Source organism: Nipponia nippon, unplaced genomic scaffold (genome assembly GCF_047370975.1).
Source record: "Nipponia nippon isolate SJK-2023a ecotype South Korea unplaced genomic scaffold, ASM4737097v1 scaffold_1, whole genome shotgun sequence".
Lineage (NCBI taxonomy): Eukaryota > Metazoa > Chordata > Aves > Pelecaniformes > Threskiornithidae > Nipponia > Nipponia nippon.
In genome coordinates this window covers 20,731,349-20,744,829 of record NW_028262290.1, presented here as the reverse complement: position 1 = coordinate 20,744,829, position 13,481 = coordinate 20,731,349, and the positions used below count along the sequence as shown (strand labels likewise).

Genomic DNA, 13,481 nt, shown 5'->3' with positions numbered 1-13,481 from the left:
TGCTGTCCAGTCCAAAGTCATCTCATTAAATGTGTTTATTGAAGGTTTGGATCAAGGCTGATTGCATTCAAAGGCATAGGAACAAGAGAGCAAGCATCCTTCACCCTTCAGCTTGTTACCTGTTGACTTGAGTGGTTTAGTTCCCCAGTACTGAGACATAGTATTGTTATGTAAGAAAAACTATGTGGTTGTACTGTCTTTAGAGAAACTGTTTAGAGACCTCACCAAACACATGTTATTCAGTTGGTAAATCATTCTTCTCCTACAGGTCACTGGTAGAGGTAGGAAAATAAAGCTACTTTGAGAGACCAGGGATAGATAATGTACATGTGAAACTTCAGAGTTGGTCTGAAGTTTTGAACTAGCTTTTAAGACCACTTGTAGTAGTTTAAAAGAACATAATCAGCTTTCATTTATATGTAACATATTCTTAAAAAATAGTAAAAAATTAAATAAGAGAGTTGTCATTATCTTGTTAACAGCTCACAAAGTCTCTTCCACCACGGACCATTGGATATCCATGGACTCTTGTCTACAGTACTGCAAAGCATGGCATGAGCTTGAAGACCTTGTATCGAACTATGCTGGGATTAGACACACCTGTGCTGTTGGTTATCAAGGACAGTGATGGACAGGTAGGAAAATGTTTACATGGAGGTAGGGCACCCATCAAAAAAAATGTTTGAGGAGTATAGAGGAATAGCTGAGAGATCAGTCCATCACAGGAGATAAAATTGTGTGCATTAAGCTGATTTTCTCCTTGATAGTTGCTTAGAGGCTTTTAAAAACATGTTTCACTGTCAAGCGGTCTTGACACGCTACATTTCTAGGAAATACTTGAATGATATAAGTTCACTGTCACCATGCATGAGTCTCATAATACCCAATTAATGAACTTACTTTTAATATTCTCTTTTAAATGCACTTAAAGAATGAGAAATATAGTCTCTAAAACTTCCTGATGCTGGAAGGTCTTGTTGAGTTGGAATGTCATTGCCAGCTGCGGCCAGTGTGTCTCGGTACGTTCTGTGGCTGCAGCCAACATCTCTCTCCTGTTCTAGGGCTGCAGGATCTTTGCTGCATAACAGATTTTTGTTCCTTGAGTCTCTGTAGTTGTGCTCTACTCTCCTTTGGGGTGTGAATTCCAGAAAGTGGATCACATCTGACCCTTTGAATAACAAACATCTTCTCTTGAGTATTCTGATACCAAGTGAATGTTACAGGCAGCATGAGACTTTGATTCTTTTTCTGAAACTTCTGTGCTCCCTTGTGGAAGTAAGTTACTGCTGTCGTGAAGAAGTGACAGAACCACTGCAAAATCTGTGGCATTTACTTCACTTATCTGTCCCACTTTGGTAACCACTGTTTATTTTCAGGAAGCGTGGGCTCATATCACCTCATATCATTCAGGAGGGGCTGCAAACTGTAAATAAAGGGTATGTTTTCTAATTCAAGTCACAACTTGTTTTTTTTCTTCTGTTTCCTGCCTCTGGGATCCCTTAAAAAGAAAAATCCCTTTTAAATCTCTGCTAGTGGAGCACTCTTTCCCAAAAGTTCTTTAAAAGGGAACTTCTCTTGATTTACTTCTTAGTCTTGAAGATAAAAACTACTCAATAGACTTGAGATGTTTCAACAGAGACCCATCAGCCTCTTAGATGTACTTTGGTAACTTTCCTTCTCCGATTCCCGTATTAGCGCCTCAAGATTAATTTGTACATCTACTTCCTAGTACCTGATTATCTGGCCCAGAAAGAAAACATCCCTTTTCTGACAGGGTTGTCTTGCCACCAGTATGTAATATTGTTCTGTTGCTGGAAGAATTCAGATGCCCTTCCATATATGAATATCTCAACTTGCATGTTCAAAAAGTGTCATGGTTGCCCAACCAAACAGGGAATTCGTAGACATGTCATAATTTTTTTGCGAAACAAGCCATGACAAATCTCAACTTACAGGCTCGTGCCCAGGAACATGTATGAAAGCATTCCTTAGACTTTTGGGACAAGTAGCCACCTGAACTTATATCTTTCACAGTGTATGCCAGATCTTACCTAGGTTCCACACAAGAGTGAGTGAAATTCATGTGTATTCAGCATGCAACATATGCCATAGAAGGAAAGGTTCAGACAAGTTTTACATGCCAAGTTCTTCACCAGTGTAGTGAGAGTGGTGTTTTCAGTAGTTCTGTCTCTCAAGCTATTAATGTGACATGTCTTTGCATTTGACAGCTGAAAATTAATTTTACACTATCTTTGAATTCAAAACCTGTGGAAATTTAGTGTAGAATCTTTCTCCTCTTGATGGAAGGATCTACAATCATGAAAAATAAGAGAATGGTAGCCTGCTATGCCCTTTGATGGTAATTAATGAGGGCCATCCATCTTTTAAAGAAGCTATTGATTTTTTTGAAAGCAGTTAATTTATCTTTATCTTGTACCTTCCTGGCAGATAGTCCTATAAAACTGCTTTCCATGACTGAAAAAGAATCTGAGTACTTTTTTATAGGAGAGTGTATCCAGAAATAGTTCACTAGCAATATGCCAAGATAAATACTATTTATGCCCTTCCAAAATGTGTTTTAAGTGAGACCAGGTGTTTTCATATTTTGTGCTCCAAGATCACTGCCTGTTTTCTAAGCTGTCTAGTTCAGAGAAGATCCCAAATGAGATTCAGCCTTTTTGAAGAATGACAGAATTATGACCAGATAGTTTCTTGTCATTTGCTGAGCATACCTCCTCACTCCTTTCTGGCATTCCTTGTTCTGCCCACTTTGTAGCTTCTGTGTTTATGAAAGATACTGGTTTTGTCTTATGCTTGATTGAGGTACTTTTCCTCTGAACTAGAATTAATTTATTTGCTGGGCTACTTCCTTTGAGACCCTGTTTTTTGTTGTCCATGCTTATTAAGACAGCCTTTATCTGATGTTGACGTTGAGTAAGGAGCAAGTGCACCTTGTAACTTTTCATAATATTTTTCATAATATCGTTCATTAAAGGCTGCTAAGCCTCACCTTATTTTTATTTTCTCTTCCAAAACCTTCTCCAATCTTGATTTCTCTTTAAAATCAATTAATAGTTTTACTTAAAGGGCTGTCAAAAAAAAAAGCAGCCGAAACACCCAGCTCTCACAAACTAAAGCTTTATTTCTGTAAAAGCTGGACATTGTCTAGTTGAAGGTTGGAACCTGAAGCCACCTAAATTGCCTGCTCTTGTCAATTCTAGGAGAATCTCTAATAAAGGTGCTAATGAAATCTATAGATATCTACATTACAGTTGTTATGGACTGGCTGTCTATCTACTGGTATGTGCTTCTGTTAGTGAAAACACCAAGATCTAGTGTCTACTCTGACAGCCATTTAAAAAGAAATTAACACCCAATTCCTGAACATGAGTTGCTAAACAAGTGGTGTTCCAGAAGTGGAGTTAATGCAGTTAACCAACCAAAGCACTGTCTAGTTTTACAATAAGTCATTCTTCAGGTTGTATTATATACACTGGAAAGGTGTGAGACCTGGAGCCTAAAACTTGGGAGTTTGTTTGTTGGTCCCAACAACTAGCCACAATAGTCCGATCTCATGCAAAAACCCTGTAGACCTCACTTCTCAAAGGACTAAAATAACTGTTGGGAAGCAAATTGCTCTTTTGATGTAAAGCCTGATTCTTTTAATGTTGCTTATAGCAACAACGTGATCTTTCAAGACCCAGACTTGTTGACAGAAGCGTATAGAACATGTACATAGAGAGGCTGTAGAATCCCGATTCCTGGAGGTACTCAAAGCTTAGCTGGACAAGGCTCTGAGTCAACCCAGTATAGCTTCAGAATTAGTCCTCCTTTGAATAGAGAACTGTACAAGAGACCATCTGAGGTTCTTTATAACCGAAGTTATTCTATAATTAGAAATAAAATACTCCTGTATCTGTATATGAAGCAAGCTTCAGAGTCTCTTAAATAGAACATGTAAGGTTTTACATATGGTTAGGATGTGCTAGCTTTCTGTTTTACTGGTATGCAAATAACAGCCCTGAGATGATTCAAGACAAACAATGAAATAAGTGTAGTATGACAAGTTCATACCTGTGTAGAAGCTGAACTGAGATAGTTTTAGGATTGGCACAACTCTGTGTGTTGTTCTAACAGATGGTTAATTCCTCTCAAGGAATGTCAATTGTTAATGAAATCTTAGACTTATTTAATTTTTTTACTTACATTTACTTACTAGATGTAATGTCAGCCCTGAGGGTATTGATCTGAACACAGACATATCTTAGCTACCCAAATGTAGCTACCAGAGCTGCTCTTCAAAGAATAACTTGAGCCCTTAAAAGAAGTTAGGATACAGAGACTCGGATAGTTTGAAGCTACATATAAATTAAGAAATAATTGGAAGGGTTCAATGGCTTCACATTGCTATGGAGTTGCTGGAAAATATTCATGTAGTTGTTTAAACATGGAGTTTTCTTTATTTCAGCAGCCCATTTTGTTCCGTTCATGAACCACTTTCTTAATTTGAATTCAATATGGATTTTTACCTTAAAAGATGCTCTGTTTAAGTTCAGTTACCTGCATACAGTAAGCACAGTCGAAGGTCATAAAATCTTTGACAGAGAAAAGTTACACCCAGGTTTCTGAAGTCTAGCCTACTGCCCCAGACACGTGAAATCACAAGCAGGAAAAAAGTCTTACCTATTCTGCATTTTAGAGATTACATGTGCAAAGGTAACGAAAGAAGGAAAAAAAAAAAATTGAGTACTGATTTCTGCAGAAGTCCAGCAATAGACAGAATGGACTACAGCAATTATGCATTCTGACTCTTTCATCTTTAATTTTTAACCTTAACAGTTACAGTTAATGGAACGGGTGGTAAAGATCAGATAAAAATGAAATACTGTCTTGAAGTTTCAAATTCTGTTGTTGAGGAAAATATGCATGAAGTCAGGGTTGGAGGTAATTGTTTCGTGACACTGAAGTAACTGAATAAAATCGTAAAAAAATGTTATGTTGCTAAACAGCCTAATTGATAGAAACTTGAGGATTAGGATAGTCAAATACCTAGTATCGAAGGCTTTGATATTTGGTCAGTTGTCTTTGAAGAACAATGAACCAATAATTCTTGAAGTTCTGAGGGAAGACCTGATTTTATAATGAATAAAGTCATTAAAAGCCTTAACCAAAACTAAGTAAAGCATGCCTAGAAGAATCCCTCTCCCAGCCTTTACTCATAGAGAATTTTCAGCAATACCTGAAGTACCAGCCTAGAATGATTGACTACTATCAATCTCAAATGTCATCATCTAGTGTGAATCACTCTGTAAAGTTTTCTCACTTAAAACATATTTCAACTGAGCCAAGCCTATTTTTAGACAAAGGATTTTAGAGTTAGTTTTCTTTCTAATAGGACAACTATTGCTTCTCTTAAACTTGAAATCAAACAGCAGTTTAAACTGCCCTGTCTACAGTGTATGTTTTGACTTCTTCAGATTGTGGGGGAAGAGAACACTTTGCATGTCTTTGTAGCTCTAGACTAAATCAGTGTGATTATGTTTAAGCCAGCTGATTTCCCACAAATCTCGAATAACAATGTTCAGATCAACTTAATTCCTAATTTCTTTTCCCCCCATGCCTGCCCTTCCCATCATGCCAGAATGGAGGGGGACTTCTCTGACCTCTTTTTTTTTTTTTTTAATTATTGTTGCTATTGTTGACTATATGATCATTTAATGTTCTGAGCATGATTTACTACAGATCTTTCATTGGATGTTATACTTGGTCAAATCTCACTTGAACTTTCTCTGACCCACGAGGCCATATAACTAGTAATGGGCTAAAAAAAGAAAAGTATAAAAAGCTGTAGGTCTTAACACTGGGGACTCATTGCAAGCCTACCTTAAAAAGCCACACACAGGATAAAAAAAAAAAAAAAAAGGCAAAATTAAAAAGCCTTCTGGAAAGTAACAGGAACACAAACATCTTCTTCTTTAAAAAATTCCTTTATTTTGGTCTGATTTCCCCAGAAAGCAAAACATAAATGGTAGTTTTCTCTCTTAAGCCTGTTCTTGTCCTTTAGACTGTGAGATAATAGAGAAATGTCTTGCCAGTGTTTGATCCTATATGTTGAATGAAATAAATGTCTGTGCAAAAAAAGGACTGGGCTAGTTCTCCTGTGAGCTTGCATTAAAACAGAGGTACAGACACTTGCACCTCAGTTCATGGAACTTCACACTTGTAGACTGAATTTGCTCTTTAACCATGCCTCTGAAACTGATACAGGTCTTTTCAAAGTGAGCAGCTTTACCTGACTGTGATACTTTATTTCATCTCTTTGTTAACTAAGTTTAAAAATTCCTCCAGAGAATCAGATATTAGAGTGTAAATACTAGTCCCATGTATCCTCAAATGTAATTCTCTTTAAGTAAAGGAACAGGAAAATATCTTGTTAGTGTAGTGATATTTTGTTCTTAAAAAAATATGTACGATATATTATTATTACTATGTTATTTATTTAAGGAAGCTTCTGTAGGTGTTATGACTTCAAGTTCTGTATGTAAGTCCTACCTCTCTTCTGCTCTGTAACAATGGGGTGTCAACACTGACTTCTAAAATGTGCGGTACTACCTGCATCGAATTAATTTTGTTTGCTACTGAACATAGTTTTTTCAAAATTATTAAAAGTTTATTGCAAGAGATTAGTGCTTGAATTCAACAAAAAGATTTAAAAACATCTGCTATTGGCATGATTGATCTATTAGACTTAACACAGTCTGATGTGCTTTATCAGGATGTTTGAAGAAAAGCATCCCTGATATTCTTTAGAAGGCTAGCAGGTTTTTTTTTCATAACCATTCAGTGGAAGATTGTATATTGAGGGCAGGAGGGTGTTTTATTTCATAATGAGCACATCTTTTCTTTACATGATTCTTCTTTCAGGCTTGCTATCTTCTATTTCAATTACAAGTTTCTGAACAAGAAACCTGGACCACATAAAATTGCTGAAAAATGAGTTTTCTAATAGTGGTTGTTCTGAACTGGTAACTCAAAATTGAGCTGGGGCAGTCTTTATTAGATGCTTGATAGCCATATATAATCCTTGAGTTCCGGATCTGAAATTCACGCTCACCTAGTTTTGTGTTTGTTAACAGCTACTATAGAGCTCAACATGGAAAGGAATGCTTGGAAAACATACCTACGGCCAAGGAGTTTCTTAGGATGGGCAGAAGAAAATAGTTTCTACTTTATATCCTGAACGTAATCCAAGTCAGGACACTAGCTTTAATGTCTCACTCTCATCAGTCCCATGCTTCTCAAACTCACTGTTTAATGTGAACAAAACCGCAGAAACTTCGTTTGGGTTTCTTTTTTACTTTCTTTCTCATACAGACAAATAAGAGTGCGGTAGTGGAGTGCTTTGGCACTTATATCTGTTCTGCTCTTGCAGATGTTGAAACAAACTTCCTACTAACAACAGAAATACTGATTTTGTGGGGGTTGTACTTCATGGGGTATAGTTGATTTTGTATAATCATGCGGGTTTTTTTTCTAGTTATTCTAGTTCCTGAGAAATTGATACTACTTTAATCAGGTTTAAAAAGCCAATGATCAGTCCTTAGACCTTTTTAACTACTGTTGTAATGTTCTTATTACTGAATATTAAAAAAACTTCTACTACCCAGCAAAGCCTGTCTCTGTTGTAAGACAGAGTAACCAGTGCTTACCTGTTATTTGGATTGGAATGAATAAATTATATGAAAAATAACAACTCAGAAAATAGCCTAGTTGAAGTGGAAGAGGAGGTGCATATGAAGGAGCAGAACCTAAATATGTACATTGTTTCTGTGAATTTCTTGAGTTTAGTTTTTATCCCTTTGATTTTTATTTTTTTACTACTTTCACTTTTTATTGAGAAAGAGTCCTCTTACCTTCTTTTTGTTGTACCACAAAGCACCATGCCATATCTCAGTCAATGCATTTGGAACCGTGATTCTATGTGAGGCTTATCTTATAGTGAACTCCAAATCTGGCAATGTTTACAACGTGATTTGTTTATCAGTTACTATCACTAGAGATTCTCAGATGCCGTGTAGTTTTTCTTGAGTATTTTCTCTTGCATATTTTTTGCTTACAGGTTTTTGGTGCACTAGCATCTGAACCATTTAAAGTGAGTGATGGCTTTTATGGGACTGGAGAGACCTTTATGTTCACTTTTTCTCCAGATTTTGAGGTAAGTAGTAATAACTTTGTATGCTTTTGCTTTTTCCCCCCCCCATATGCATTATTTTAAGATACTTACTGAATAAATCTAACAGTAAATAATCTGAAAAATTCTAGGAATTGGCCCAAAAAATGTCGTCATAGTAGTTTTTCCACAGAATCCCTAAGTGTACAGTAAAGTGGTAGTGTTCGCATAGAGAAAAACATATTCAACCTGACTCTTCTGTTGTACTGAAGATTTTTCTACTATTCTAAATTCTGCCAGGTATCGGTCTGAAAATTCACAAACTACATCCTTTTAAAGGGCATATTATCTAACCAAAACATATTTTCTTGGTATTTCTCATTGTGTAGAAGTTTCAGTGCTCAAAGACGACCTATTTTGGAATGGTCTTATTTTAGTAGTATAAAATATAAGATAATTTGTCTGCATGTATCTTTTCCCTAAATTTTCTGTGTAAACTTGGTAACTTCATAAAATTGGCCTATAGCCACCCACAGTGTGTCTTTATTGGTGTTTGGTTTCCCTTCCACCCAAACAAAAAGTTTAGATATTTTAACTTACTGGTCTGGTTTTGTGTTTTTTTCATTAGGTTTTCAAATGGACAGGAGACAACATGTTCTTCATTAAAGGAGACATGGACTCCCTTGCTTTTGGTGGAGGAGGGTAAGTTATAAATTCTTTTTGTCATTAGAGTCTGTTAAAAGTGTGTATGTGTGCACACCTTTGAAAAGGAAATCTGGAATTGACTTCAGTTTGATAGCTCAGGACTCAACAGTTACCAGCCGAGAGAGATTTAATATGTCAGATGTTTAGCTTCCTATGTTCAGGAGAATTAAACAGGAGGTTTGTCTTCAGCATAGTGTGGCATCGAGTTTCAGTCCTGCAAGGTCATGCTGCCTTGCATGCTCTGCTTGCATGTGTGTCTTGGTATATTCAGAATGCACACAAGATAGTATGATTCTGAAGGTATGTAAATGTGAAAATTATGTGTAACTAGAAGAGGCTTGAATTGAAACTGTACCATCCAAAGACATGCCAGCATCTTCAGAAATTTTATGTTGTCTCACCCCTTTTTTCCCCCCATGCAAGTGCATAAGCTTCTGGGATGTTTCCGTCATTTGTTATCACCTTTCTTCTCACATAGAAGAGTACTGTTATGCCTTTTTCTTAATACAAATGGAAGTGGCTGAAAACTGAGGAATTCTGGTTAGCTTTTTATTTCAGAATATCTGAGAGAGGGATATTCCCAAATTAATAATAAATAGTAAAAAAAAAAAAAGTCTTTGCAGCTTCAAATTTATCAACAGCTATGAAGTACTTGTGTTGAAAAAAATTCTGTAATTCCTCCTCGTTTCTGAATTCTGAATGAAAAATATATTCATAAGTTTAATGCTTACTCCCTCAGTCTTTCACTTTAATATATTGTCTGTCTTGCAGAGGCGAGTTTGCTCTCTGGCTCGATGGTGATCTCTACCATGGAAGAAGTCATTCATGTAAAACATTTGGGAATCATACACTTTCTAAGCGAGAAGACTTCATTATTCAAGACATAGAAATTTGGGGTTTTGAATGAGTATTTAACTATTTCTACAGGGTATTGTCCCAAACCTGACAAGAATCAGTGCAGCTGAAAAATCCCTAGGAGCAATATAATGCACCGTTTTACCTTTTTGATTTTTTTATAAGTTTTCAGTGTGGCCATCTAGTTATTATTTTGAAATAGCAGACTTTTTTTCATGCTCTCACATCTGTAATATACTGTCCTACTTTTTCTAAGCTGGAGACACTTTTACAAAATATAGACCATGTGGACTAAAAATTAACATTAGTTACTTTGAGCCTTGCAGCCTACAAAATTTTCTTATCCTTACTTATTACAGTTGCCTCCCAGGTTTCCCACACACACCTTTCTGCAATCCTGCTAGGGGGCTGCTTCACTGAATATAGGTTATTATTTTTGTATTCAAATTATGTCTATAAATGAAGTTGCCCTCTGTGAACCTATATAAGAAAGCTGCGTGTGGGTAGTTGGCAGCGGTACTGCAGAGATTGGTCCGGACCAATGATGGGTTAATTCATATGGTGCCACAGATAGATGAGAAGCCTAGCATTCCTTCTTAACACATACCAGTACACATATGGTGAAGTTAGAAGATCTCCAAAGTCAACAGTGCCACTTGTCTTGTTTATTGTTCGTGTTTAGAAAAAAAGTCAGTTAATAGTGTTCTAGCTGCATGCTGATTGTATTAGAGTGTTTTGCACACGCTGTTAATGATCTGCAGGTTTGGGACAAATACTGACAATATTGAGCTACGTGGCAAGGACTTACAAAATAGCAAGGGAATGTAAGAATATGGTAGTTCCACAAAATTAAAAGGCTAAAGCAAGCAAAACTCAGTGAACAATTTGTAGCTATAGTAGGGCATTAAAAGTACAGAAACAGATGCATCTTTCTTCAACATAAAGTGTCAGATATATACTGTTATACTGTTGTAGCCGTGTAGCACATCAACTCCAAGAATATAGCTTATTCCTGTCCAAAGAAAAAAAAATAGTTGTGATGTTTTTGAGTGGGTCTATGTTGTAAATTTACAGTTAGCACCAGCTCTGATTAAAATGAGATAATGTACTATAGGTAGACAATATTGTAATTCAGTAGACTTGTGGAATATGCAAACTTACTGTCATGTGACCTCAAAAAAAAATGACAGGCTAGAATACAGTTCCAGTAGCTCTTGTCCACTTTTGTAGGAAAATTGATAAGCCATTGTGGCAATAACAGCTCAACAAAACTGTTTGTTTCAAAGCTTTTATTCTATGTTCTGCAAAAACATAACAACAACAAAAAAAAAAACAAAACAAAAAAATTGCTGTTAAGTGTGACAGTGACTGACTTTGTGCTGAAATTTCAGCTATTTCAGATGAACATTGTATATTATCTTGTAAATTAATGTTTAAAGTAGTTTTGTTATTATAGAAAAGTGTTGATTGACGGGTTGCTTATAGCACTTTAAATTATTCTAGAAATGGAATAAAAGCCAAATGGGTTGGCTTAAGTAGATGTAGTTGTATATTATTTCAAAATATTTACATCTCTGGAAAGTTTTAAAACCTTATTTGAAGACAGCTTACTGCTATGGTAATGAGAAAGGGCAGATGTTTCATCTATAATATGCTAATGCTCAATATGAATAGAAATACAGGGCTTTGTTTCCTGTCTCTATGTATAGCTCTTTATCCTTATTAGAACATAGTGCAATGTGTAGACTAAATGTTTACAAAATAAGGAACTGTAAATAAATTGAAATGGCTTTTCTCCCCTTTGGTCTTCCACAGCAGTATTATTGTCTTTGTGGAGTTAAGACTGATTATTACAACAAAAAAATCCTGTAATGGATTTTAAGTACTATAAGGTCACAGTGATGTATAGCAAATAAATCTAAATATATGTAAAAATAAACTTGACTTGGAGTTTATTTAGAAGTTGGAGTTTACTTAGAAGCAGAAATGCAGATTGTTGCTGTTCATTTAATAACTTTACTGAATATATAGGATGCATTTGCTCATCCGTTTTGGGATTTTTGCAAGCCCAGTGGGAAGCAGTGAGAGTGAAACACACTGTCTTCAGCCATTTTCAAGAGGAAAACAAAAGTCTCAGACTATCCTTGCTGACAAACCCCAGTAATTCAAGTGCTTAGTCTCTATGCTAAGCTCATACTGCAAATGAAGCCTGTATTAGATTTTAAATGCTACTGTAAAGAATTTTATAAAGAATTATACTTTGAAGAATTACATAAAAGCACAGAATATCTTCAGTTAGCTGAATGTCCCTGAGTTTTGGACCAGTCTTGGAAAGGCACATGGGGAAAAAAAAAGTGGAAATCAAGAACAGTATAGTAAGCGGTACAGTAGCAATCACGCTTGTATAAATACTAAATTAGTTCAGGAACAGAAAGGCATTCGAATTAAAGTATAAATGACTGTGGTAACACTTAGTGATGTGACTAGCTGTGTAAAGGATCTACAGAGAGTAATGCATGTCTATTAATGAAAGACCATGAATTTTATTAACCAAAGGTGTGGTTAACTTCTGTATGTCACACATAAAAGACTGTATATATGAGATCAAAGGCACCGTCTTGATGTACCTCCTGCCTTCAATTCAATATGAATTTTCTGCGGTATACGTCCTTTCCATCTTTCCTGGCAAGGTTTGCTTCTGTGATTGTAAAGAGTTGAGGTTTGACATATGCTAAAGGCTTTATGAGCTACATTTTGAAAGAGTTCAGTGCCAGAAGACTGTGTCTCAGCATACAGTACGCGGATGTGTTCGTTGACTAACTTGATGTTTTACTCAGATACCTGATATTCTTACCACATCATCTTTCAGCTCTAAATCCTATTTATGTTAATTACTGCTTTTGTATAATCTGCAAAAGGACATGATTTCTCACATATGGCTTGTGCTTTCATGCTCCTGCTCACCTATAAATACTACATTAGATTTATTTTTTTTTGTATGGGAGTTAGCATGTCTTCATAAAATCCAGTCTTTGAAGAGGAGTAAAAACATTTACTACTCACTCAATTTCAAATTAAAAAAATAATAATCTTGATTTGGACACTCCCCAGTATTCCTCATTTAGGACTTGAATCTTAAATCTCACTTTTATATTCTTCCTTTGTAAATGAACACATCATCGGGGTGTTTTACTGTTGTCACGGCAATAGGGAACTCACTCAAGGGAACAAACCTCTACTCTTTCTCCCCTTAAGAGGCCATGCTACTGCAATATGAAATAGAGCTACACTGTGGTACTGGAGCAAAGAGAGAGTCCCACTGAGTGCAAAGTGTACGCTTGGTGTAGTACGTACAAACCACAGTGGTCCTGCTGGCTGTCCCACTGCACTACCACCAATGTCAGGTCTGTTTAAGCTCTGCTTTCTGCTGTTCTGCTTATCTGACAAGCTTTGTAATCCTTGTTGAGTTTCTGTTGTAATAGTTACGCTGCTAGTAGTACACATGCTGTTGAACACTAAACTACTTTCGGTGTATGCTGTGGTGGCAGGAGCGACTTTGGTTGGGGTGTGGTGCAATGTAGACATAGCAGCTGAAGTAGCTGGGGCATCAGGGCTTGTCAGTAGCTGTTCTGTGGTCAATGATGAACATCTCACCACAAATGTTAGGCTTTCCGCTACAGCTAACTTTATTTCAGTAGCCTTCCCTTGCTTTATAAATGAGCTGTAATGCTGAACCCTGGCTGTACAGAAA

At 36.3% G+C, this 13,481-nt stretch overlaps 1 protein-coding gene across 10 annotated transcripts in view; it reads left to right on the top strand.

The window, feature by feature from the left end:
• The window catches only part of OXR1 (oxidation resistance 1), a 301,246-nt gene extending 288,421 nt beyond the window's left edge, over window positions 1-12,825 (top strand). For all 10 annotated transcript variants that reach the window (XM_087747554.1, XM_087747582.1, XM_087747562.1 and 7 more), the window contains 4 exons: window positions 483-635; window positions 8,120-8,215; window positions 8,799-8,872; window positions 9,647-12,825. In XM_087747554.1, coding sequence (XP_087603680.1) covers window positions 483-635; window positions 8,120-8,215; window positions 8,799-8,872; window positions 9,647-9,782 — 459 coding nt within the window. In that variant the 3' untranslated portion in view covers window positions 9,783-12,825. The remainder of the gene's footprint in view (window positions 1-482; window positions 636-8,119; window positions 8,216-8,798; window positions 8,873-9,646) is intronic.
• The last annotated feature ends 656 nt before the right edge of the window (window positions 12,826-13,481 follow it).